Consider the following 23,403-nt stretch of genomic DNA (forward strand, 5'->3'; position numbering starts at 1 on the left):
TTAAAAGTAACCCCTGGGAAGCCATTGAATGATAATCTTGTTTGGCCCTTGGACAAATTAAATGCTTTCTCAGAACACTGTTTCGAACTTTTAACCCTAATAAAATCCATTAGTGACCAAGCCTCTCTAAGCACACACCACATCTCAAGAGAGATTAAGCCAAAGCAGCATAAAGGCTTCTTGTTTATTGCACTTGGAAAATAAATATAAAAATATGTTGTTATACGATCAGGTAAATACAATTGATGAAAAACATGTTTATCCATGTTTCTAGAAAAAAACTATGAATTGCTTGTTTTACTCTCAAAGATGTTGAAATATGCATAATTTCTGTGATACCATTTGTTTTATGTTACAAATACTTTATTATCTATCAAATTCCATTAAATAATCAACATGTGGAGCGATCTTGTTGACGGACATGATTAGCGAATAATAAAAGAACGCAATGTGGTGTCCAGATTGAAAGACTTCCCCCCCTTTGAACACAGACTCAAGCAAAGCAGCTATTCAGCAGTGGGATGGATCCTGACTACTAAAGAGGAAGAGGGAGAGAGAGGTGGAGAGAGGGAGACCGACAGCGAAGGCGAGAGAGAGAGAGAGCAAGAAATGGGGGAGTGGTGGGAGAGAGAAAGGAGGCGAGAATCAGAGTGAAAGGCTCCACACGGCAGAATATAAATCTGTATGTTAACAGGACTAAAGCTCGGGGGTCTTGAGGTGGCTTTAGTGCTGATGCTGCTCGGGGGTGCTTATAAAGCCTCAAGAGGTGGTCTTCTTTCTTAACTGTGGATCTGTGCAAAAAAGGAAGTGGAACCCGTGGAATCAGTGAACGCCGGTGTGTCAGGCACGGTGGTGGGCTGGTCGGAGGTCTCTGACCCCCTCATTTTCATTTCTTGGAAGAAAAGAGAAGCGCTAAGAGACACCAGAGAAAAAGGAAGGTGACAGCGAGGGACCAGTGAGCCATTTCTCTCTTTATTACTCTCATTCAGAAAACCATTGCAGCCTATTATCAATGCGATGTAGAGGCATTCTCTCCGATTGGAGGAGGAAGGGTCCCATTGACTGCTGAGGCTTAGCGCCCCTCTTTAAACGCTAGTCCTTTTCATCTCATTCCCCCCTCTCATTGCCTATATCCTTCTGTCTGCTGTTTTCTGTTCTCTTTCCTTGTCCCTTCCTTTTTACTCGACTCAGGAATCAGGAGACATTGCGTTTTTAGTAGAAGTGGGTGTTTCTGTCATTGTTATTGGTGCCTCTGCAAAGGACAGCTGAGCGTGGAGAGTGAGAGACAGCTTTGGAGATAATAAAACGGCAAACTGAACGAAAAGGGGGGACCTGGCACTCCAGGAACAGCTGACAAACCAATGGCATGCGAGACGCAATGAAAAGAAAAGTGTTAGAGTCTGACAACCATTTTAAGGTAGCTATTTACTGATAATATTTCTCCTTCTTGGATAAAAAAAGAGAGACAGTGTGCCAAACATCACTGCTGGTTACATTTTGCTTTTCCTGTTGCTAAGCAAAGTCTCTAACCTGAAGTTCGTTGAGAGTACTGAGCATCACTTTACAGCCATGAAAGGAAGCTCAGAGGAAAGCATTGAAAGTGTCAGGCCCTCGAACCTGCAAGCATTTGCCAACATATCCACCCTACATGGCATGAGTCACATATTTGCCTACGGACACATGACATTCCGTCGATTTCTTTGGACTATTTCCTTCTTGGGCTCATTAAGCTTACTGATGCTGGTCTGCATGGATCGGGTGTCGTATTACCTAGAGTATCCTCACGTCACCAAATTGGACGAAGTGGCAGCCACAAACCTCACCTTTCCTGCTGTTACCTTCTGCAACCTCAATGAATTTCGTTTCTCCAAAATCACAAAAAATGACCTTTATCACGTTGGAGAGCTCCTGGCTCTCCTTAACAATAATCATCAGATTGCCAACCCACACTTGGCTGAAGCTGAGGTTCTGGCTGTGCTAAAGGAAAAGGCGAACTTCCAAAACTTCAAGCCCAAGCTCTTCAATATGACAGATTTCTATAACCGAACAGGGCATGACATCGGTGACATGCTTCTGCAGTGCACCTTTCGGGGAGAGGATTGCCTCGCTGTAAATTTCACCACAGTAAGTCACCAGCTTGCAATTTGCACTGTCTCGTTTTATTTATTGTCAAGAGTTGGCAGTCTGTCACTTTTTTTTTTTTGGAGATGTTTAGATTGGGTTCCAGTTTCAACTGTGCAGTTTATTTTAAAAAGATGCCTTACTGCAGTAATTTTCTGCTCTAAGATAGAGAATGTTGTAGTTAAGTTTTTGTGAATGATTTTTAAAGCTTTGTTGCAAGTGTTGGTTTGCATCCCTTAGCCATGCAATGAACAAGTGCTGCAAACTCTTGAGGTAAAGATATGTGTCCAAGGCAATGCTCCCTTTATTTTCTCAGTGATCCGTGAAGACAGCTCTCTGGATGACAGAAACATTTTTGATATGTTTTGTATCTGCAATTCAAGAAAACGTTTTGCCCAAAGGTTTTGCACTCATGTTGGAGAGGTAATTTGAGCATAATTGGTGAAACGGATTAATTTCCTCATGAACTTGTGGAGCTGGGAATTTGTCATCCTAATCCTATCTGATCTACCAGACATTACTCATCACTGCTTTAAAATAGTTTTCAGTTGTAACTGCATAGGAGTAACGGCTTATTTCTCCGGTTATATTTTATTCCAGCAATGATAAGAAACGGTGCAATAGTGCTGAACGTTAACCAAGCATTAGTCCTCACTGTCTGCCCAGCTGAGCTCTTCATTCACTGTACAACATTACTCTGGTATAAGTCTGTAAGAGTGAGGTAACAGCTGTTGTATTACCTGTCTAATATTATGGTCAAAGTAGCACAGGTCTTTTAGCGAGTCAATGTGAGAACTGCTGTGTTTTGCTGACGATCAGGCTAGGCCTTCATAAATTTGACTTTTTGTGATTGTTTCTGCTTTTTTGAGACAGACCTTTGCCCATATTTTCCTGGTTCATGAATCTGTTTCTAGTAAGTACTGTCATCAACCTACAGGGTTTCTGCTTGATATGCAACATTTTTAGATGGGTGTAACTTCTTAAGGAAACTAAAAATGACACAATTCATAATTTTCCAATAGTATATTTCATTCTAAGGAGATCATTGAATTTTACTTTAGCTGTGACTTATCAATTAAGCTGATCAATGCAGGTTATTAGTAAGCTATTTTATTGAAACCATTGCAAAGTGTTAAATACATTACATGGTTGTTTGTGTCAGACAGACTGGTATGAGTAACTACTAGTGTCCTAGGATTTTCAGGCTGAACCCCCTTTATAATAATTGAGCATGATTTAAATACCACAGTCTTCATGACTATTGTTCACCATGTCAATTCTTTTGTGACCACTGTACATTTTGTTTCATAAGGATAATACTCCATGTTACAAAGCTCAAATAATTATTATAACTAGTTTGTCAAAATGACAATGACACTAGAGAACAACACTATAGTCTAATATTATTCAGTCATTAGATTTCAATTGATTTTTGTACCTTAGGGTTGTGGTGAAGTAGTAAACTTGCATAATAGATGTACAAGTGACAGATGTGCTGCAACTTCAGTTTTTTGTTGTTTTGTGTTGTTTTTATCATGGTTGTCTGTCTTACCTTTGAAGTCCAAACTTGAGAAATCAACATCTAACTTTATTTATCTCTCAAATGAGTTCGTTCCACTTAAAAATATGACTGCATTTCTAAGTTGCATCTTTAATCAACCATGAAAGAAGTCTTCTGAGAAAACTATTTTATAAGTGACTGACTACATTCTGCTGAGTTGATCAAGGCGTATCTCTTCTGAGATATTAATTTAATCCTGCTTTTTGGTTTTTATGTCTTTTTAATTTGCGTCACAAATGTTGCAAATCGGAAATGCCTTCATTAACATGTTTGTTTCCAAGCAGCACTCAGGAGTGTCGAGACAAACAGGAATTATTCATGGGAAGATAATTGCTTGACAGAAAGTGTCAGCTGAACTGGTGGTGAAATAAGTCTTCCTGTGTGTCAACTTTCTTGTTGTTTTTCAGTAGATATCTCAGTCCAGAAATGTACAATTCAGCCTGGAATCAAACTTGAACATTCTTGTTGGTACTCACTAATCATTGTGGCATATTCTTTGGATGGAGTGCAGTGCTAAACCATAAACGTTATATGCTCTCAGTGGGCAGAGATGTGTTTGTCAGGAATCGGGTAGATTATATACCCATTTAGAAGACTATCTGATGCTGTGTCTGATGATGATCTCAAATAACTAACTGCAAGCATTTGCTGCTTGCTCACTAGGAAAGTAACAGAGTTCTTAACAAGATTCCAAAATTGTGTTCTGCTCATTAGAATTATTCCAAAATATATATATTCATATATATATTTCTTTGTTTGGGTCTTTTTTTAGTCCCTTTTAATTTATTATATGATACCTTGCAAAAATTTTCATTCTGAACTATCATAGCATACATTGCTTTTCCCAACTTGAATTTTCAATTTCTGTTGAAGGAGTTAATGTAATGAATCAACATAAAGTTGAGCACAATTGCTAAGTGGAACAGGAATGTTGTGTGTGACAAATACAAATCTGAAAAGTGTAGTGTGCATTTTTATTCAGCCCCTTAGCAACACAATTTAGATCCACATTTACAACTGCAGGATTGTTTTTTTTTTTTTTTTTTTTTTGAGTATACCCCTACCAGTTTTGCACATGTAGGGTGCATTCTCACAGTCTTGTTGTCCTGTAGAGGTCTAGTCCATTAGGTCTGAAAGTTCGGTTCATTTGGGGAAGTGTCATTATGCTTGAACTTTGGTGCAGACTTGAGCTTAAAATCATAGTTCTTGTCCCACTTCATGTGAACCAAATGCAGGGCGTATAGAAAAAAAGCAAGGGATTGTGGTTAAGCACAATCAAAATAAATGTGTGTAGCAAGATTTCCAAAGTCACATGTGGAGGGAGAACATTTTACAACCTCTGATGCATATGTGATCAAAATTTATTACACGTGCTGGTAAGTACAAGACCAATCAAGTTTTAAGCTAATTAGGGAGGAAGGGGAGGTTGTGGGTTTCATCCATACAGTTGAGCAGCACTGCACATAAGATAAACGTAGCCATTGATATATATTGCATGCTGTTTCTGAGTATTTTTAGAGGTTTCAGAGTAAAATATTCATGTTACATGCTTTTGCAGGTAACATGCAGACTTTATTTGTAAAAACATGGAAAATGTAGTGTTGTTCCTTTTCACAGTTATGAGTTAGTTTGTGTTGATCTGTTGTATGAAATCTCAATAACGTACAGTTCCGAGATTGTAACAAATTTTGAAAAGTTTTAGGGGAAGAAATACTTTTTCAAGGATTGTATTCTTTCATATTCTCCTATGTTGTCCTATATAACAGCAGACTCAATATTCATAGGAAGTATACTAATAAACTTATAATTTCTTTTATTCAAATTCTTCTCACAGACGTGTTGAGGGATGGATTTACAATGCAAAGGACTGTGTGAGTGATGAGCTTTGACCTTGAATAAATTGAGGAAGAATTCCATTAAGTCTTGGTTATGATTCAGCTGGGAAACAAAGCTTTCGAAATGTTTTCCATCATAATGGATGGGAGGCCAAGGGGAGACTGGCACTCTGCATTTCAAATGCTATTAGCCACTTTTCGGTCTTTTGTGGTTTTTGTCAGGCAAATAATATCAGTTTAGTGGATATGAGCTGGGTTTGTTATTCCCAATTTAAAAAGAAAACAAGATGACTTATTTCTCTATCACCCACTTAATTTTTTGTGAATCGGGAATTACATTTTGCCTAGTTGGTTCACAAGAAAGATTCTTTATCCACACAGGATGCAAGACAAATTATCTTGAGTTGCCAGAGTGACATCTCTGGCATTAATGGTGACGGTCCTGTCGCTTTGTGAGAAAACAATTGTTATGCACTTCATTCTTGTTTTTAAACTTTGTAGTGGCATTTCTCAAAGTTTCCAGGCCTATGAATATTAGCAATGTCTTTTTGCGAAGCAGTCAGAAAATATTTGTCTTTGTGTTAGTAATTCATAATGTTCTGACTCTTTTGATTCTAACAATTGGTAAAATCCTGTAAATCGGTTCCTAATTTCAAACAGCATCCCCCCTCTGCATCAGTTTACATTTTGTTTTAATTGCCTTTGCCCAGGGGAGACAGTGTTATGAGAAATGATACCAGTAGTGTAAATTAGAAAAAGTAAGATATAAAAGAGAGTAAAATTAAAAATATAGTACACATGTACAGACAATATTTAAATAAGTTCTTTCTTTTAATTTTGGTGATTATTGTTCATAACTAATAAAACCCCAAACTCAGAAAATGTGAATATTACATAAGATAAAAAAATAATAAAAATTTAATATAGAAATTTCAACCTGCTGAAAAGGATACCCATGCATTATATACCTAGTCAAGACCTCTGGATTACCTCGTCAATGCCGCACTGCATTGATGAGGTGGTTCCACTGATGACTAATCACAGTTATATTTCAATTTTCAGAGAAACTGAATCTGAACTTTTCTTAGCTGTAAACCATAATCAAATACTTTTCATGTGATAAAATAAGTTTCACATTTTGATACTGCTTTACTAAATTACTTTTGCTTTTTGATAATATTCTTAATTACCGAGATTTACCTGGTATTATTATTTTTTAAATTAAAGTTTTGTTAAAATGAACAAAGAATATCTGCACAAGATTTGTTTGAATACTTTGGCAAATCCATGGCTGCAGTATTACAAATTGGTTAATTCCAAATTTATGCTTAACCAGTGCAAATGTGGTTGTTAGAGAAAAACCTATTAATAGGCTCAATAGATCTCCATCCCAGAATTTTTAGAAACAGATCTTTTTGGAGCACTAACAAACCAATGTAGAGGTTTTTTAAGCGAAGGAAAGAGCAGGACAAATTTGTACTTCATGTTATGGATTGTTGTAAACATTTATTAGAAATGTTGTCATTTGGGATATGATTTAGACTTTTTCTTTTTATAACCCTTCCTTTTCCGCTTTTCTGTGAAAGAAGAAAGTATTTTTCAGCTGTGAAGAAGATTGAAATAGAGCTAACTGTGCTTTAATTTAAAGTTTCTGTAATTTGAAGTGAAAATAGATGGTTGTAAGAAAAAACCTTCATCTAGAGGGATATATTGAGTTGCAGGGACTCTTGAAAACCCACATTTAATATTATGTAAATGACACCTGGGTTGATAATAGACCGCAGCCTATGATCAGGAGGTTGATTATCATAATCTGATGGTGTGGTAGCTCTCTTTCTCTTTAGTCTTGATACACCCTGGCAAGTTCTTCTTGGATACATCTCTGCTCAGTCTTGCAGAGATTGTAAAATCAGTATTCATCATCACATTTTTGCTGAAGCTCTGTCTTTAAGATGAGTCATCTTTCATCTTTATTCCCTGTTGACAGCAGGGTGCCAAGAGAATAAAACATGGTTACAGCTGAGACTCAGACTGTCTGACCTATGGATCTACAGATAGATGAATAAAGTTTTTTGGAAGAGGGCTAGAAATTTGAGAAAACAAATTCTGAAAATGTATAATAACTGAGCCAGAGAAGGTATTTGTCAGACATTGATGTCACAAATGGTGTTTAACAGCTTTACTATATGGTCATTGATAACTCAACTAAAACAGCTAAAATACTTTCATAGTTTCTTTGTTAGTAGATCGGGTTGTTTCATTCATGGGAATCTGCGACAGCTGAAAGTGCAGAGAAACATTTCAATGTTCCAAATTTGTCTGAATCCTGAAACTTCCTGTTTACTGTATGACGTGAATCAACTTGAATCAAACATGTTGGGTGTCCTTCCTCAAGCTTTTCACAATAGTCTGCTGAAATTTAAATCTAACAGACCTTGAATAACTGAGTCAGGTTTGTAGGTTGCCTTATTCTCATACACCTTTTCTGCCCACATATTTTCACTAGAACTCCTATTAAAGCTTTGTGATGAAAAGTATTAACATTAACTTAGCTGTCCTTAAGCCACTTTCTAACTAATTTGAAGATTTTTGGGTCATTTGGTTCATTGATGCAAATAATGTTGAAAATGTTGCTTTAATATTTCCAAATAATGTTTTTTCCTCATGATTCCATCTATTTTGTTCAGTCCGCCAATCCCTCCTATAGCAACACATCCACACTGCATGATTCTTGCACTGTTGTGCAACTGAAATTGTGTTCTCAGGTTCAGGTTTCCACTTTTTACCTCCATCATGGTCATAAGACCAATTTTAAGTTTATTCAACCCATGAGACATGTCTTAAAAAGAAAAGGAAACACAGACAGGTGTGTGTAAATAATCTTGAGGATAAGCGGTGGTAAAGCTTCCAAACAGACAATCATGGCAAACGTTTTTTTGGGAAACATGCCCATAAATGATCAAATGGATAAAGACTAGAAAGTGTAAAGGCACTGACTTTCAATAAACGAAAGCAAACAATTAATCTGTTCTGCATAAATCGATGTACACAGCAAAGAAGTTACCACAACAAGAAGCAGACGTTCCACATGCAAAACTTTCAGCTCCAGTCACTGATGCATCATCCTGCTAATTTGTTAAGCATATTTGAAGGCTGATTCTTGGAACATGTCTAACTTTGGCGTTCAGCTGTCTGGAACAAGTATTCTTAAAATCCACATCATTAACGCGTCAAATTTCAGAAGAATATCCTAAATATGCACAGTGCCACTGGCTGCTCAGCAGCAGAGATGGTTGCAGTATGCTAACATGGGGAAGGCAGGGAAGAGGAAAGAAAGGAATGACACACTCAACTGAGTAATGTTTCATGTGTTTGTGTAGAGTTGTTGAGACACTGATAGAGCAAAAAATCACCCTAAAATCAAAGCCACAGGCAGAGCGAAAAAAAAACAACTAATGAAAATATCAAGAGATCTGGTAATATAGATCAGTTGTATACCAAAGAAATGTTTAATCTGGTGATAAATGATTTTGTCTAGAGTTTAGTCTGGATTTATAAGTTGTATAGATTTTTAGAAGTTGTCATGACAAATTTACTTTAAATACTTACAAGGAATTCTTTGAGTCAGCATGTACTGATTTAATTGGCAAGTACTCCAAACATCAATCACAAGTCAATGATTAAACATAGACTGCAAAATATAGTCACTGTAGAAATATGTTGGCAGGAAATACGTACATTTTGTCCAAAATTAATTTATATGAAGGTTGAATATAGTAGTCCAAGTTTCTTGAATTAATAAGCAACAGTGTACGTTGGTAGCTTTTTTAGAACTGAAGCAGAAAGATGAGCTACATTGAGATGTGGTCCAACCAGTTTCATAAATGTAGTTGATTAATCAATTGTCCCCCTTTGAAACCTTTTTTTTGACATTTTTACATTTAAGCTTTTTGCTTAATGTCAGCGTGACATAAAGAATGGAGATAGAGATAGCTAAAATCTCAGTGTTCAGGCGAGAAAGGCTCTATCGCTAAAAGCAAATATATTTTCTCATTTAGTGGCTGCATTTTAGCATCAAAACAGATCTAAAAAATAAATGTATATCACCTCTGAATGAATACCATCTCTGACAACAGAAAAAACCCATCACTTCATTAGGGATCATCTTAGGAGACATGTTTAGCTCACAAATTTGAAGATAGGTACAAAAAAGTAGAGATACAGCAATGTTATTGTGCACATATGAAGCACACAATATCTGCAGTTTTAGCTAAAAAATAATTATATATGCATTTTATTTGTTTCTACTAGTCTAAGAGCTAGACTGGTAATTAGATGCTTTCATTTCCAGTGTTTATCCTTCGAGGCAGTGCATATCCCATTCTTCATTCTGCCCTGGGGAGTGCTTCTGTCCTCTCCATTAAAAGTCGCAGACTCTCAATGAAAGGTGTAAAGGATCAATGGTTGGTTGTTTTTTGCACATGGATACAAACAAAAATGAATCAGTCAGTGCAACAACCCACCAAGACATCATTACATCACTGAGCAGAACTGAATTACAGCAATCTATAGATGTCTGTGACCTAGGTTGAACCATGCTGGCTGGGAAAGTACTACATCACTCCTATAGGAGCTGAGTTAAGAAGAAAGGATTTCTTTCAAAACAGCTTTGCCATAATTGTTGAACACCTTTGATGATGATAAGCTTTGATGTTGAGTATTTTACCTTGTTCTGCATGAGTGTATAAAACCAATATCCACTTAGTTATCAAATGTACACATCAGAACAATTTAGGTAAATGCACCTGTGGTTTCTGCACTCTGATCAAAAAGAAATTGTGAACATGTGTTTATGAGGAAAGGTATCTATACGCTGCTGCAGGAGAGAATGTAAGAGTTTAATTTCCCTCTTACATTTTCAAACAGTTAAAAGCATACCCAGCAGACTGCCTTCCTGCAGAGCAAGATTGATAACAAAAGTTTCTTCTACTTTAGATCTCATGTTAAAAAAAATAAAAAATAAAACTAAAGAATTCCAATTCATTTGGCATATTTTAGTACCTATGTTAAGAAAACTAAACCTTCTTAAAACAGCCTCTCTGGTAAATGTAATGAGTTTCTTCCTGAAGTCTCAGAACATGTGTGTTATTATCCGAATCAAGAACGAGTTCTCGACTGTTGCCAGTTATTGACTTCACCTTTGTGTGTTTGCGTGTGTGTGCGTGTGTGTGTTAGGTTGAGATACAAACACTTTGTTTCAAACTTGGTCAAACATATTTGGGGTTTTATCAGAGATACTACAAGCAATTATAAAAACGTGAAACTAATCTAGAAGGCGACACATGACAGTAATGATACTATTATACAAATATGTGTAATAGTATGCATTGAGTGTTGGTAAATTTAGAATATACTTCCCCAAGGATTTTCCAATACAAAGAATGACAATTGATCAATTACACTCACCAAAGGGCCAACATATTTGTTGACATTGGTTAACATAAATCAAATTCTTAAAAACGTTTAAATACGGCAATAACAGAAAAACTTTTTGCTAATTTAAGAGTTGACTTTTTTCTTCTAATGTAACTCTTTTCGAGTACTGCAGAGATAAACGAATCTAAACACTTGGTCAGTTTAACATAAGTTCCTTCCTTTTTCTATTGTTGAGGGTGCTGTGCTAGTCGGAGGTCAAATGAAGATGTAGTCATGACTACGTCTTCATATAGCTATTTCTAATGACAGTATGTACTAATTATGACACACTTTTTAAATTTTAATTTGAAAGAATATTTAAACCATGAATTTTCCATGCAAATCACAATTATGTGCCACTTTGTGCTGGTCTACCACATGCAATCCTAATTAAATACATTTTGAGGCTCTAATGTGACAACATGTCAAAAAGTTTAAAATATATGGACACTTGGCACTTTACTGAAAATTTTATTTGCTATTGATTTTAGGAGAGACAACAACAATTTATTTTCCAATTTCTAGACTAGTGATGATCACACTATGAGACACTTAACAATTCAAGTTACATATTGTTATTCTGTATGTGTAGAGTAGTAAAGAGCAGGACTCATTTAGTGGGAATGAGCCTATGGATGTTTTGATTTCTTGGTTTGTGGGAACTAACACAAACCAATATCCCTAAATAAAATAACATAATGTTGTTTTTCAGTAAAGGTCACTGATACTGACATCAAAGAATAGTTTCCCATAATGCATTCGTATGCCTCAACAAAAAGGTTGATAGGAGATTATGCGATTATGTTTTTGCTTCAAAACAAGAACTTCTATATGTTTGGTGTTGCGTGAACACAGTGAGCAGTGTGCACCTTGTGTTTGCATCACTGCGTTTCCCATTAACGTGTAACCAACAGAATGAGGCAGGACAAATGAATATGCCTCTGCGTAAATTGATTCTGCCTCCTACATGTTCAGACTGTTCATTAATTCTTATCAAATTTTACCCAGAGGTCAAAACTGGGCTGCACTTTTAGCTCCTAACATTTTAGTTCATCAGACCACTAATCACACAGACACGTTGTTGGAGAAATCGTTACATCTGCCATTATCTTGATTTTGACCTGTGATGCACTACTATGAATAGTGCTTTGGTTTGTTACTCATTTACATTCATGATATAGTTTATCTTCTTTTAGAGTGGATTATAGTGCATGAGATCCATCTTGTCAACATGTTTCTATGTGTTGAACTCTCAGAAAGCATCTCAGATTCTCGAAGATAAATGTTGCCACTCTCTCAGATCCAGTAAGCACAAGCACATTAAGTGCTAAAAAAGCATTCCTATAAATAAATTGTTTTAGAAAAGTTTTTTTTTTCTGCTGTTCTTTAGCGTTGAAATAGAGGAGCCTAGAGTACCTTATTGCTCCTAATTAAATTACACACACACACACAGAGAGAAAGATTGGTGTGTGCCTCGAAGCTCCCCTTTTCCTCCATTAAATCAATTTTTTTGGAACATTTTAAGCTTTGTCTCTTAAATATGGGAATAATATTGTTTTATTTGTAACAACCATGACCTACACTATTATGTTTCAAAGCACTGATTTATGGTTAATCCTAAATCCCAATATATCCTATTTTACAAAGGTTTAACTGGGTGGCACCACTGTGCAAAATCTTCTTATTTCTGCAGTGCATGTGTTACATGTTGTACCACAATTCATTTTTTTATTCCTTAAGCTGAAATGTTGAATAAGACTTGGTGGGTCAGTAGCCTTTAAACACCGCAGTGTTTTCAGAAATCCAATCATAGTCTGCCACAGACAGAAATAGATACACCATCACAAATAGGCTCTGCAGAGAGTTTATTTCAATACATTGGGTTACAGGCGGTGCTTGGAGAACATGGTGCATTTACAGATACAAAGCTGTTAGATAATGTGAAGGCTTGCTGTCAGCAGCCAGACAGAAGGTCTCACCTCTGCTGTGGGAGTAACTAACTACTCCATCATGCCTTAGCCTTCTTTCCATCCATCTGTGCTGATATGCGAGTCTTTAGGTTTTGTACTGGTTTAATTTTAAGCGCATGTTAGAACTTTAGATAGTAAATATAGTCTAATTTATTTAGCAGTCCTACATCTTCTTTCACTGCATTTAATGCTTTAATACAAGAGAATGCAACACAGTCTACATTTTCTTAATTTGGACTTTGAAGACAACAAAGAAAAGGGTGCATAAATAACATTTTCATGTTTGGAGAACAAAAAACTCATTTTAATATGGGTTGCGTAATCTATTTCAATGGACGTTGCTACAGGTGATGCAGCCCTTTGAGTTTCTATAGTTACAGTGAAACAAGGTGTGACTAATTCAGCTAAGTTGTTCAGTTAGAATAGAATACTTTGTGAATATAAAAATATAAAATTTCTACACATGCACTTCTTACAAAGCCTATATAGAAAGGTATCTTGGCTTTCAAAATTTTCGAAACCACTACGATTTTTACACTTCCTATGTTTTAATATCTTGTCAGAGAAAATGCTGGAGAGGCTAGAGTTTTTTCCAGAGTTTTCTGGATCATAGTAGATCATAGCACTCAACATCCCTCACCTATTGCTATAAACTGCCAGGCAGCTGGCTGAAAGGTTTTTCCTAACAGAACATAATTAATTACTTTTATGAAGACAATGATGTTTGACAACTACTTTTGCTACAAGTGTCACATTTAATTACAAACTAGTTATTAGAAAAGACCAACTGATTAAATAAGTGCTACTCTAAGAGCAGAACAGATAAAAGCAGAATAAAATATTGTGTGGAATAAGATCTTTGCAAAATAGTTTTGAAATGATACTCTTATGGTATCATGGTTATTGAATTAAATTCAAATGTCTTGAATCCATAGGTCTTTGGTTTAATCACCGACTACAATTTTTGCAAATTATGAATGTAATCATGCAACTTTTCAAATCCATTGCTACCAATAGTTATTTTTGATGCCTTATTGCATGAACAGGGTTATTCACTTGTGATTTTATTTTCTGTTTATTTTTTTATTTATTTATTGGAAACATCACAATTGCACAATTGTGTTGTTGTTTTTTTTTTTTTTTTACATTAGCAGAACATAGAAAAAGATTTGCACACATTTGTAATGGAAATGCAGCTACTGATACTTTAAATACTTTGGTAGATCCAACAGAACCTTCTGAATTTTTTTTGTCATTTTTGCTGAATGTTTTGCACACAGATTATTTATCTTTGCATTTTAACCTTGTGTAGCTCATTCTGGGACTTCATCAGGTTTAAAATGTCATTCTCCTCCAAGTATTGGTTTATGCACAAGAAGTCTTTTTCTACCTTGGGCCTGTCTGTTGCCATGGCATTCATCTATGAAGCATGCTCATCTTGTCACAAATTCTATTACTCCATATTTAGAACAATTTCCAAAGTTATTTAAATGGCTTTATAGTCCTTTGCACGGCTATTTTTCTAACATGGGGTAAATAAACACTTGGCTTTATGCATTTTAGTTTTCCAAACTTAGTTCTGCCAGGCCTGCTCAGTGAACTAATAATAAACTGAATTCACAGTTAATATAAGCTTGTGCAAACGATTCTTTGTCACAAAACCATTGAAGCTGTTTACTGTATATTCATTGTACTCTAAGTAAATAATGGGTAAATGTATCTTTAAAACCCAAAATCAAAATCAGGTGCACATGATGAGTAAAATGATACTTTTAAATGTAATCACATACTGATTATTGTTACATTAAATTCCATTATTAGAAATATTTATGCATTTTTGCTATAGTCAAAATTGTGGACCTGTGGAATTAAATAATGTTTTTATTGAATCACGATCAGAAAAAAAATAAACCTGCAAGTGTTTTGGCTCATTTTGTTTTTTTAAGGGGCTCTTTCCCCTCTTTCAGCATGGAGTCTGAAATGCCAAGTGTGTGTTCAGGATCACACCCTGCAGGTGTGCTAAATTGACTGTTATCATAGATATACAAATGGCACTTGAAGTAACTTACTAATGGTTTATTTCCAAAATTACAAAGGCTCTTGTGGGTTAAATTTTAAGCCATCATGCCACCTGTAGTCTTTAATGGAGTGAAGGCAAACGTCGACATCAGGCTCTTCTAGTGCACTGCTGGAACCCAGAAAAGCTTCAACATTGTTGTGAATGCTTTCTCAGCCTGCACTTGTGCCATTAAGTGAGCACCACCTGAAATGTCCAATGTCTGCACCAACACAATGCTACATTTCAACAATGGCTTTGTGCAGTAAATTAGGGGCAAAGCTACAAACAAGTGAACTCGACGGGAAGACACCGTCAGAGTTGCAGATGTGCAAAAGATGGTGAGACAAATCAGACCGTTGGCACAGTGCTGAATTCTCACAATGCATTGTTATCTGTAATTGTAATGACCTTACCTGAAATGTGTTGTTCTGATACATGCGAGGAGGAGTGGTGACTCATCTAGTTAGCATTTTCTGTAACTGCGCTTATCTCAAAGTGTCTATGCTCTAGAGAACAGTTCGTACTTACCTATCCCCCGTCTCTGCCTCTGCATTTCTAGATTAACATAGTTGTGCTGCAGCTGATTCAAACTTTGCCCAGGAAAGTGCAACCCACAACTGAGAATATTTTGATTGGAAAATTGCGCAATCTATGAATAGTGCTATGGAAAAAGTATTTTGCACATTTCTTCTGGTTTTCATTTTGAGCCCAGATTTTCCTCTTAAACTTTGGTAAGTGGAAAATGCATGTCTCCCAAAATTCTTGCTTTAGTCTTGCAGTTAATTAAGGACGTAACATTTTGTTTGAGCATATGTGTGACTGTATAATCTTGGTAAACTCCTGAGTTTCATGCAGATTTATAAATGGATGTCATTCTTGTCCTTTGTTATTGCTGAATCATGAACGCCAACCTATGTTGAGGCTGGTATGGCATAAGTACCTAGATATTGTACTTTGTTCTTTATTACCCTCCTACAGGAGTCACCAATGTTCTCTTTGAATAATTTTGGCAAATTTCTACATTTGCAAGTTTCTACATTTGTGTAGAAACTTGCATTTAACTTTCCATATTGCTATTGTCTTAAATGTCTATAGGTATTTGTTTTGGCATTGGATCCAATTGACCCTGTTCAGTTTGTACATGCCCCTGCTTTTTAAAAAAAATCCTGCCATAAAAGAGCAATTACTTCAGTGATTATTATGTGCATCTGAATACAGTAATTGCAAAAATAATGTGGTGCTGCACTTTCAACACTTAGTTTGCATTTAATGAAAACAGCAGTCACATGGTTTATGAACCTAGGAAAGCTAAGGAAATCTCTCTTTCTGCCTTTCTTAGTTCTTTCTTCCACCTCCATGTTACTCTCAGACTCTCATATCTGATCATAAAATCTATCTGTATTCTCTGTATGATAGCCACAGGGGAACATTCCTTTTTGAAGACGATTTACTCTGAACACTTAAAACAGTAATTGCTATTAAGAAACGGCTGCTTTGGTGGATGTACTAGCTCTCTTGATGACTGGTTTAAGGCTATATGTTCCCCAGATGAACTTTTCTGATGTTGCTGCAGATGTCAAGGTTCTTTTAATCCCTTTTAGTTGTTTACACACTCATGTCATTTGAAAATGGTGAGATCTGGTGAGACTCATACCGAGCCTTTGTTGTATAGACTCATTAGAGTCTCGATACAGTGGAAGCAATGCCGTAGGAAATGTGTTTCTCTTCAGTGGATCGTGGGAAGACTCTCTTCAGACAAGTCAATGTCTCGCTCACTCTGCTTAGTCAGGCCAAACACACCCGGGGCAGATCACTCTCTGCCTGCATATAAATTAAAGGAGATAGCCTTGTCCATGCTTTATTATCTGACCTGCTACGGAGTGCTGTCTCAAATTCCTCACTGAGAGGCGGGCTGATTTCACAGAGGCTAATGACATAAGCGTCAACATCATTCGCTTGCCTCAAGCTGAGGAGAAATAATGACCACCGTCATGAATTTATAGGTAGTGCAACAAACAAATGCTTGTGTGTGTGTTTTTTTTTTTGACAAGTTTTTATTACAGTTATAGTGCAACACCTTTGTTTATCCAACTAACAAGGAAATGCATGTGTGCCTCTTTGTGAAGACTAAAGAAAATGTGAGTTCACGGATTCATTGGGTTTTACCACTGGCTTTGTTTTCCAACTAGGAATTTCTGTTGTTATTGTCTTCACCCCGGACACTATCAACAGCTTAGTCATGTTGCAATTAGCATTTACAGTAAACACCAGTAACCTGCGTGTCTGGGAATTTAAGACACGCCTGAAGGTGTTTCGATATCTAAAGATAGTTATTTTGACTGTTTTTTATTCTAAACCTTGTCAACAAAATTATTAAAATATTAATTTTTTTCATAGCAATGGATTAGCAGACGTATCTCTGTCTTCATTCATAAATCACTGGATTTACCCAATCCTAAATATTAAGCAGGTAAATTTAGACCTAAGAAATTATAAATTTATATATATATATATATATATATATATATATATATTTTTTTATTCTGATCCTTCGTTTGTAATACAGCAAAACATAAAAAGCATCATGGCTGACATATTTGTCAGATTATGTCTGAAAATACTTGCAAGAAAACACAAAATCATTTATGGTGATATAACATTTTCTTTACATTTTCATTAAGAACTGTATGTCAGGCAATGGGTCTATGAAGCCATTGGTGTTCTCATGACAGTTAAAACATTTAAAATGAAAATAAATAACAAACATTACTTTGACCTGTGACTTCTGACAAAATACATATTTATTAATGGCAGTCCAATACCTCTGAAAAGTCATTTCTTTACAGTTCCCATGATGGAAATGAAACTATAGTGTACTGTGCTAATATTTAAACAAAATTAGCTGTCAGAAGGACATTCACTACATTACACGTATTGGGGAGAGATGTTCATGAGGAATAACACTCTTACATTCCTTGAATAAAAGGATACCACAGGCCATGTGTCAATGAAGTCTTAACAATTCCAGACCAAGAAATGTGTTTGTGTTTAAGTAGCATGCAAATCATTTGGTTTAACTGCATCCACCTTAGTCCTGCAAGACCATAATTTCCAGATACATTCAGTCAGTGTTACACACTATCAAATTAAGTCAAATTTGATCCTGCCTGAATTCAAAGCATCAAATTAAGTAATACTCTGGTTAAAAATGACAAACTAGCCTTATGGGTATTTGTATAGTTAGCTAGTATCACACCAGTTCTAATGTTTATCAAAACTACCAACACTAATTTGCAGTAATGATGATAATTGACCTCATGTGGTATTGTATAGCTTGCGTGAATGTGCTGTCAGTTTGAAATCCATTTGATAATTAGCGTTACTTATATGATAAGGTTAAAGTAGCAGTTTCTTAGGCAGAGCATTTTTCTGACTTAATGAATGTTGTATTTCGAAGAGTTTTCTGTGGTTGACGCAGATGCTTTTAAGCATTTAGTTACATTTAAATTACATTTGGTGGTGCTCACATTTCAGACATATTCCTTCATGACTCAAGAGAACAGAATATAAACATTTCTAAAGGCTCCCACAGACTCGGGTGTACTGTGCGTATCATGTGAATCGTGCTGTCTCCATGCACAGCTCACTGACAGTTGAGATTTCATAGTTGAGAGTACAGATTTCCTACATGGAGAAGAGGAATACAATACACTGGTGAAGGACATAAAGATGATGGGGGAGTGAAGTATGCCTGAGTATGTGGGAGCCTTTACTGATGAAATTAAAGATCTTTGATATTTCAAGTCACTGCTCCTGAAGAGCTATGGAGTTGCATTTGTGACTTTGTCTGGTATAACACTATTATTGTGAGCTCCAGGTGTATAAAAAAAAGAGTACTGTAAGTTTTGTAAAATTTATTTGCTAAAATTTGTTTCTTCTTTTTCTTGTGAACCTAGCTTTTTTGCGTAGTCTTTTTTGTGAGGTAGATTCATCAGTTTGCACATACATAGTAGCTGAATATTTTCAGTCTTGACTGGTTAATTTTTTTCTCTTACAAAATCACAAAATCATCATGTACTTCCATTGCGACTAAATTCCAAAAGCGAGAAACAGTTACATTTCTTTCTGTACTTTAAACATTACATTTTTACCATTTGAAATGTTCTGATAGACTGAAGTCTTAAAGAGTATTTTGTAGACTATGCTTGATCTGACTGAGACTTCTATAGTTGAGCAAATGTATCTTCTACTGACTTACTGATCACTGCAAAGGCAGCCTGGAGATGACTCAAGCATGTGCAATATGTTTTTTTGGGTGGATTTGTTACTCAGACTGTGAGGTGCGATGACATAATACCTTAAGTGACTAATGCATAAAATCATATCAGAATACTGAACTGTTTCTACAGGACAACTTTCTCTCAATTTGGAACATTTTGCATTACAGCAAATGTGTAACTCTTTAGTCTTTGCTTAGGTCAGTCACGTGTTTTGCTTCCCTGATTTTGCAGAAGCACTGTTTATAGTTGTTTTATGACTCTGAATGGGTTAGCACAAATACATTTTTATCCATTCAGACCCTTTCTTATGTCTGTGCTTGGCTTGCTAATCTAAATTGCTAGTGGAGACGCTAATACAAGAGGTTTAAAATGTAGAATAGAAAATCAGCCTTAGCTGTTTCATTATCCTAATGAACTCATTATGGGTCTGATAATTGTCCTCAGTTGGCACCACTGATTGGGAGCTGTTGGCAAGCAATATTTCACCATGAGTTTGCTTTCAGTTTCTGTGTGTTTGCACTTCCTGTGTGTGTGTTTGTTCATTCACCAAGCTATCTGTGAACCTTTCTTTTTAGCATCTGACCATAGATGTTGTAATTATAGTTTCATTAGGGCTGTTTGATCGTCCTCTTTTCCATTTTTATTGTTTAAAGGATGGTAATTATAAGATGATTGCGACAAGGAAAAATAAATTGTGATCAAATTACCTGATAAATTGGACTTCTAATGTCTAATTTGGAAACAAAAGTTGTGGTGATGATTCAAAATGGGGATTTTAAAGACATTTTACCAAGGAAGAGATTAACTGGATATTTAAAGAAAGAGTTTTACTCTTGTAATAAGAGAAATGTACAAGCTCTGCTGTTAGTTGAAGGGAATAAATGAGTTGCTAGTAGATACAGCTTTTAAAGATGCCCTCCTACCCCCTCAGCATTACCCTCTGGGATGCATCTCTTTTAAAAACTGTTTTCAAACCTGTTTTCAAAAGATTGTCCGAGGCAATGTTCAAATAAACCACTGCTACTTCTAATTTTCCACGTTGAGGTCCACTTTCATTCAGGCCTGTCAAACTATCCTAATGAAAAAGGTTTTACTGAAATATTAAGCTTTCAGAGTCAATGTGGAAAAATAAGTCACATGAGAAAAAAAAATCTTATCCATCCACCCGTCATCCCTGTCCACACTAGCACATGGGAACACAGAGATGCACAGAAATACCAACCATCCACTCATTTCTAGAGAAACTGATTAACCGAACAGTCATGCTTGTGGACTGTGAGAGGAAGCCAGAGAACCGGAGAGAACCCACACAGGCACTGGGAGCACATGCAAACTTCACAGAGGAAGATCCCGGGCCAGGATTCATAAAAAGCTTTAAAACATTTTTTTTATTTTTATCAAAACAGAAGCATAATTTCACTACAAGTTTCAGAAAATTCAACCATTAGATAACATTTGATTAGTAGGAAAATAATATGTTCAAAAATATGTCTTCCTCAGTTGTCAGGATGCCTTACTTTGGGTCAAAGAACAAAGTGTGCAAAGAGTGAAGGGTCTTTAGACCAAGTTTTACAGTCTGTCTATATTTTCCAGATGTCTGGTTGTTCTCTTATGCTCATTTTGCATGTTTACGGAGACATCCCATTTGTTGTGGCAAAACGCAACTTCATGTTTTTAAAGCCGACCGATGCACATTTTTCCAGTTTAAGTCTCAGTAGAGGTTTGGAAACTTTTCATAATGGTAGGCCAGAAAATATGCTGGCATGTCTATAGCATCTGATGGTTGTTATGGAGACTCGGAGACACCCAGCTGCCACTCTTTGAAGCTCTTTAATGCTTGGAGATTTATTTTTTATCTCCCTTTATTGTCTTGCTCAATTTGTTTGGTAGCAAGATAAATTGAGTTTCATTTGGCTTTGTGGCTGAAAGAAATGTTTCCGTAGTATTTCATACACCCCAGGGAGACAGAAGATCATGTGGTAATCCATTAGATATTCTTAGAAATATCATCTTCATTAAAACATTGCATTACTTTGAAAGTGTTGCAAGGGCATTACTTGTGATATTTTGAACAATTATTTGTAAGGATGATTCTTTTTTTATCTGTTAATTATACATTTTAATTGTATTGATCTATTATTTATAAATGAAGTTAGAGTAAAATAATTTTAAAATCAAATTGAAACATCAAGTTCCCTCCTGTAAGTTTTGTTCAGTTTCTTCCTCCAGCACTTGGTGATAGTCCCACATGCTACAGGCTTGTTCTGGCACAAATGAGCTTGGCTTGTAGCAGCGGGTGAGAAATGCTCCTTCAGCCAGCAGGATAACATTCTCCTCCCATTCAGTCTCGCCAAACTGCCTCCTGCCAAGAGTCCCCACTGCATAGCCACCTGGTCTTATGTTGTAAGTCTATTCCAAGAAGGAGATCCATCCATGAGACAGCCAGGTTTCCTTATGAAGTACTGTAGTCATACTGTCAGACCATCACAAGAACCTTGGCATGAATCTGTATGAATAAACAGGCATCGGAGCCAAGACCTTAGCTAATCTTCTTTAGTTAGGTGTGATTGAATTAGAGGATTGATTGGGCAAAAAATATCTTGTTGACTTTTACCGACTTCTCTCCTGGCACATTACTGCCACAGGGCTCTTAGAAAATTAAGTGATATGTATCATTCTAGATTCAACAGTTTAAAGAGTCTAATTGTCAAATCTAGACAGGAAAGTGCTCTGTTACCACATCGTCCATCTACAGTTCTCAGTAGAAGCTAGTGCCTTGCAGGGACCCACACATTTAGTTATTTGGTATGAGGGAGATTGAGTCTGACCTTTTTCAATAGAAAATTCCCTCGGAGCAGTAGCGAGGGACCAAATTTAAGTCTTCAATCTTGTAGATGCAAACTCTGACATTCAGGGCTCTTCTGTTTATCTCATTGATTCAGCAAACGTCAAGCACCAAAGCGATGCTGCACAGCTCTGGGTTCTCTTCCCTTCCCCCCCCTGCCTGCCATTTCTTTTTTGCCTCTTTTTCAAGACTTGTGTATGGTGAATACTAATTGTATGTGATATTTAAAGAACTGTAGCATTTGCTAAAATCAAACAGTCATTCCCCATAGAATGTTGCCTTCATCAGCAGCATGTTAAAGCTATGCTGTTGATTAGTGTCTAATTTACCTGCTATCTTAAATGGAAATGCAGCACATTTGCCATATACTCAGGTGCGAGGAGGCTGGGCTCAGGGTGCATAAAAATGTAGTTAATTCACGGAAAACTGAGTAAGTTGTTAAGTTTATTAAACTGTTCTCTAAGCTACGACTTAAATAAGGGAAAACCATATATTACCTGACAGCTAGGCTAATTGATGCTGTTCTCACTCCAACAGAAAAAAGCACAAATACATGACAGAAAACATCTCTTTATGGAGAAAATGTTCAGATTTACAACATTACAGCTTATAGGCTAAAAATGATGACCAGCAGTTAGTGAGGAGTTTAATCTCTGCAAAAGAGGGTAATGTGACAGCTGGAAAAGGTTAGTTGTCACTTTAAAACAAGGAGATGGTGTCAAAGTGATTTGTGTCAGGGAAAATCTTCTGTAGAGCAATAAAATGTACTTGAACTTAACCGCAAATTAATGCATTTTCTGTGATTCATTTTTGGCTGATGTGCTGGTGTCATTTCTTAATGTAAGGCAACCTTTCAGTCTTGGCATTGTGTCAACCTGTCTTGTCTGTATTAGCCATAGAATAAGGGGACTAAGCTGTTTTCACCACTGGATCTGATCAGGGACATTGATTGATGGACTATTTTAACTACTGCACAGACTCTGGCTGTTTGCTTTGCCACTACATACACCAGTGTCTAAATGATGTGGACTTAGAGTGTGAAATGTTGACTAGTTTCACAAAAGTGGACAATTAGATTGGTAGAGCCCCTATCAGCCCCCTACGTACTTCACACACAGTGAATCCTAATCACGCTGTTTTAGTCTTGAAGTATTTGCACTGCTATGGTTGTGCAATACAATATGTTTCATGTTTATCAATATTCCAGTATCACTGTTTGTAATGTTATTATTGCAAATAATTACTTAGATTGCAATA

At 36.2% G+C, this 23,403-nt stretch overlaps 1 protein-coding gene across 2 annotated transcripts in view; it reads left to right on the forward strand.

Annotated features, from left to right (window-relative positions):
- The first annotated feature begins 530 nt into the window (after positions 1-530).
- asic1c (acid-sensing (proton-gated) ion channel 1c) overlaps positions 531-23,403 on the forward strand; it is a 106,436-nt gene continuing 83,563 nt past the window's right edge. Inside the window, exon 1 of one of the 2 annotated variants that reach the window (XM_008434282.3) lies at positions 531-2,124. In XM_008434282.3, the coding sequence (XP_008432504.1) occupies positions 1,570-2,124 (555 nt within the window). In that variant the 5' untranslated portion in view covers positions 531-1,569. The remainder of the gene's footprint in view (positions 2,125-23,403) is intronic. The other variant, XM_008434281.3, reaches the window with a different exon arrangement.

Source organism: Poecilia reticulata, chromosome 17 (genome assembly GCF_904066995.2).
Source record: "Poecilia reticulata chromosome 17, P_reticulata-male-v2, whole genome shotgun sequence".
NCBI lineage: Eukaryota > Metazoa > Chordata > Actinopteri > Cyprinodontiformes > Poeciliidae > Poecilia > Poecilia reticulata.